Consider the following 3,084-nt stretch of genomic DNA (forward strand, 5'->3'; position numbering starts at 1 on the left):
CCCCAGCCTCGATGACTCCACTGGGGCCTCAGCAGACGCTCTGACATCGGCCCCCAATCCCGGCACCCACGGGACATTGAAGCTCAATGGGGCACATAAGGCAAGAAGGATGTTTAGTGAGAGGGGGCGGAGGCGGGGGGAGAGTCCGGCTCCCGGAGGCAGGGGTCTCGCTCCCGGGTCGTGCCTTCCTCTAGGTGGGTAACGGGTCATCGTCGCCTTTGCTGCACTTGCACTTGCAGCAAAGTACAAAGGGGGTGGCCAGGAGCAGGAAGGGCGAGGCCACCAACAGCAGGAGCCCAAATCCAGCAAAAATGCCCACGACCTGCAAGAAGGAGACACAGAGCAGAGGGTCAGGTGGGTGGTCTGTAGGTGCCACGCTGAAGTATAGACCCCACAGCCACCCATCCAGCCATCACCCACCGCACCTCCTCCCCACCCATCTCCCCAGCCATGCTTCCCTCCATCCACCCACCACCCACCACCCATCACCCATCACCCACCACACCTCCTCCCCATCCATCCATTATCCATGCAACATCCATATAGTCATCCATCCATTCTTCCACCCAACCACCCATCCATCTACGCATCTATCCATCCTCATCCATCCATCCATGCTTCCACCCATTCACCTATCTATCCATCAGCCACCCGTCCATTATCCATGCAACATCCACCCATTCATTCATTTTTATCTCCATCCACTCCTCTATCCTTCCCCCCACCCATCATCCATCCATCCATCCATCCATCCATCCATCCACCCACCCATCCATCCCTCCATATTCCCTTCCCAATTTCTTCCCCTCACTCTCCCTCCCATTCTCCTTCTCTTTTTCTTATTTTCACTTCTCTTCCCCGCCTCTTTCCATCTAAGCACCCAAACATCCATCCACTGATGCATCTCCTTTTCCATCTAAGCACCCAAACATCCATCCACTGATGCAGCCAGTTGACTCACAAGCTTGCCCCAGCGAGACACTGGACTAGGTATTGCCAAGACGGAGGCACGTAAGATGCTGGCCCTCAAGAAGCAGCCAGGCGTCTGGTGGGAAGAGCCCACAGTTCAATCAACGGCAACAATGCAATTAAAGCTGCCGCCAGGCTCGGAGTAAAGGGAGCGGGGAGAAGGAGCGTTTCCCAGGGAGATGCCTGCGCCTACAGAGAGGAGGTGGGAGGGAACCGAGGGCAGCTGGGATAAGGCGTTCCAGATGGGAGAGCCGGAAGGCAGGGCGTGGTGCATGGGCGTGGCCAGCCCTGCGTTATTCCTGGCATTGGAAACCTGGTACCAGTGAATGCTGACTGTCCAGCCGCCCATGTGGCCATCGAGCGGTGAGGCTGGCGGGCGGAGCAGGAATCTGCTCTTCCATCCTCCCCTCCACCAGCCGCCTCCCTCCCAGGCAGCAAAGAGGCCAGGATAGAGACCTGAAGATGGGGTGACAGCCCCCCTCGTGGTCTGAGGGATAATTACACAAGCGCACAGCACCTGGGTCTAATTCTGACTGTTGACTTCTCTCTGGGCCTGAGCTTTCTCAAGGATAAAATACACAAGTGAGGTAAGAGCTCTCTACGGACCCGGAGAAGCCCTGGAATACTGCAGTGTGTCAAGCACCCCAGGTGTGTGCAAAGTGTACCTTAGATCTCTGCCCGGCACCATCACACACAGGCACACGCATCCCCTGCATCTGTACGTTAGATGTTGGGCTAACGCTGCGAATCGGAGTTTTCTGCCCACTGGTCCGAATGCCCATGGGGGAACATGCTCTGTGAATTCCGATTCCGGTTTGTCACAATCGCGCGCACACCTATGTTCCGGAAAACGTGAAAACACGCAGGACGCTGTTCTGTCCCCAGAGGGCGCTCTGAGCAACCTCAACTGCTCCGAACGCAGGGTTGGTCCGGATGGGCCAGGGACTCACAAACGTTCTGAAATCAGGATCGAAGGCCATGTGCGCGGCCAGCTCATCGCCATCTCTTGCTACCCTGTCCGCTCCGGGCAGGCCACTGACTGAGCTGGGTCCCCACTCTCGTGCCACGTGTGACAGGAGGAGGCAGCCACCAGAACAGAGGGAGACGGGAAGCAGACGTCCCCCAACAGAAGTAACCAGGCAGTGAGCGCTATAAACGTGTCAGACACAGACGACATGCCGGGGGAGACAGACGGGAACACAGCTCGGGCTCCCGAGGGACCCCAGTCCAACAGCATCCTTCCCACGGCAAACCCCGACTTAAAGAGACCGTGAGCCACTCATTCCGAGTTTCTCGCGGGGTTCGGGGCACCCCTGAGGAGCAGACCTTGCGTGTGGCCATCGGGGGCCCCTGCGAGCCGAGCGCCCCTCCCACAGGAAGTGCCCGCTTAGGGGGTGACCCGGGTGGGGTGCAACGGGGACCCTCTCAACCCTCTGCCCCAAGATCTCCAATAAAACACGTTCCAGACGCGGGAACCACGCCAAAGCCGAAGGCCTGGTGAGGGGACACGGGGCACTCATGGGAACGGGGCACAGGAACTCAGCGTCGATACTGGCCGAGCACCGACGGGGGCGGGACCCAGGGCTGCGTCGGGTGCGCTGGGCCGGCTCGCAAGTCCTTCCCGATTTCCCGCTCAGTGACGTCACGGCGGCCTCTTGAAATAGCCATCTCGGGAGTATCCGCACCCCAGGAAGGCGCCAACGCGGATGGGGCCCTGTCCTCGTCCCCCCAACCCCGTGTGACAGCCGCTGCCAGATGGGACCGCCCGGCGGCTCCGGGTGCCCGTGGAGACACCTGGCCGACTGCTCACTGCTCCGCGGGAAGGACGGGCCTCACTAAACCCATCATGACGACAGCAGGACATGGCATTCTGTGTGAAGGGAGTCACACGCCAGACTTGTCTCGGCCACGTGGCGCCACCTTGAGGCCAAGGAGGAGACGACATTTGCAAGAGAAGGTCTCCTAGGCAACCAGAGGGCCCGGGTCCCTCACCACAGGAGGAAGCTGCCCCGTGCTTCCTGCAGCAGCTCCCCTGTGAAGTCAGAGTCTGCGTGATGCGCCCCGCACGCCGGCCCTGCCCCCCAGCCCCCCCCCCCCGGGCCCCGGGCCCCCCCC

General features: G+C 60.3%; 1 protein-coding gene across 3 annotated transcripts in view; it reads right to left on the bottom strand.

The window, feature by feature from the left end:
- Positions 1–96: 96 nt before the first annotated feature.
- The window catches only part of RNF144A (ring finger protein 144A), a 27,389-nt gene continuing 24,401 nt past the window's right edge, over positions 97–3,084 (bottom strand). For all 3 annotated transcript variants that reach the window (XM_014540563.1, XM_014540564.1, XM_014540562.1), the window contains one exon: positions 97–322. In XM_014540563.1, the coding sequence (XP_014396049.1) occupies positions 191–322 (132 nt within the window). In that variant the 3' untranslated portion in view covers positions 97–190. The remainder of the gene's footprint in view (positions 323–3,084) is intronic.

This window comes from Myotis brandtii, unplaced genomic scaffold (assembly GCF_000412655.1).
Source record: "Myotis brandtii unplaced genomic scaffold, ASM41265v1 scaffold247, whole genome shotgun sequence".
NCBI lineage: Eukaryota > Metazoa > Chordata > Mammalia > Chiroptera > Vespertilionidae > Myotis > Myotis brandtii.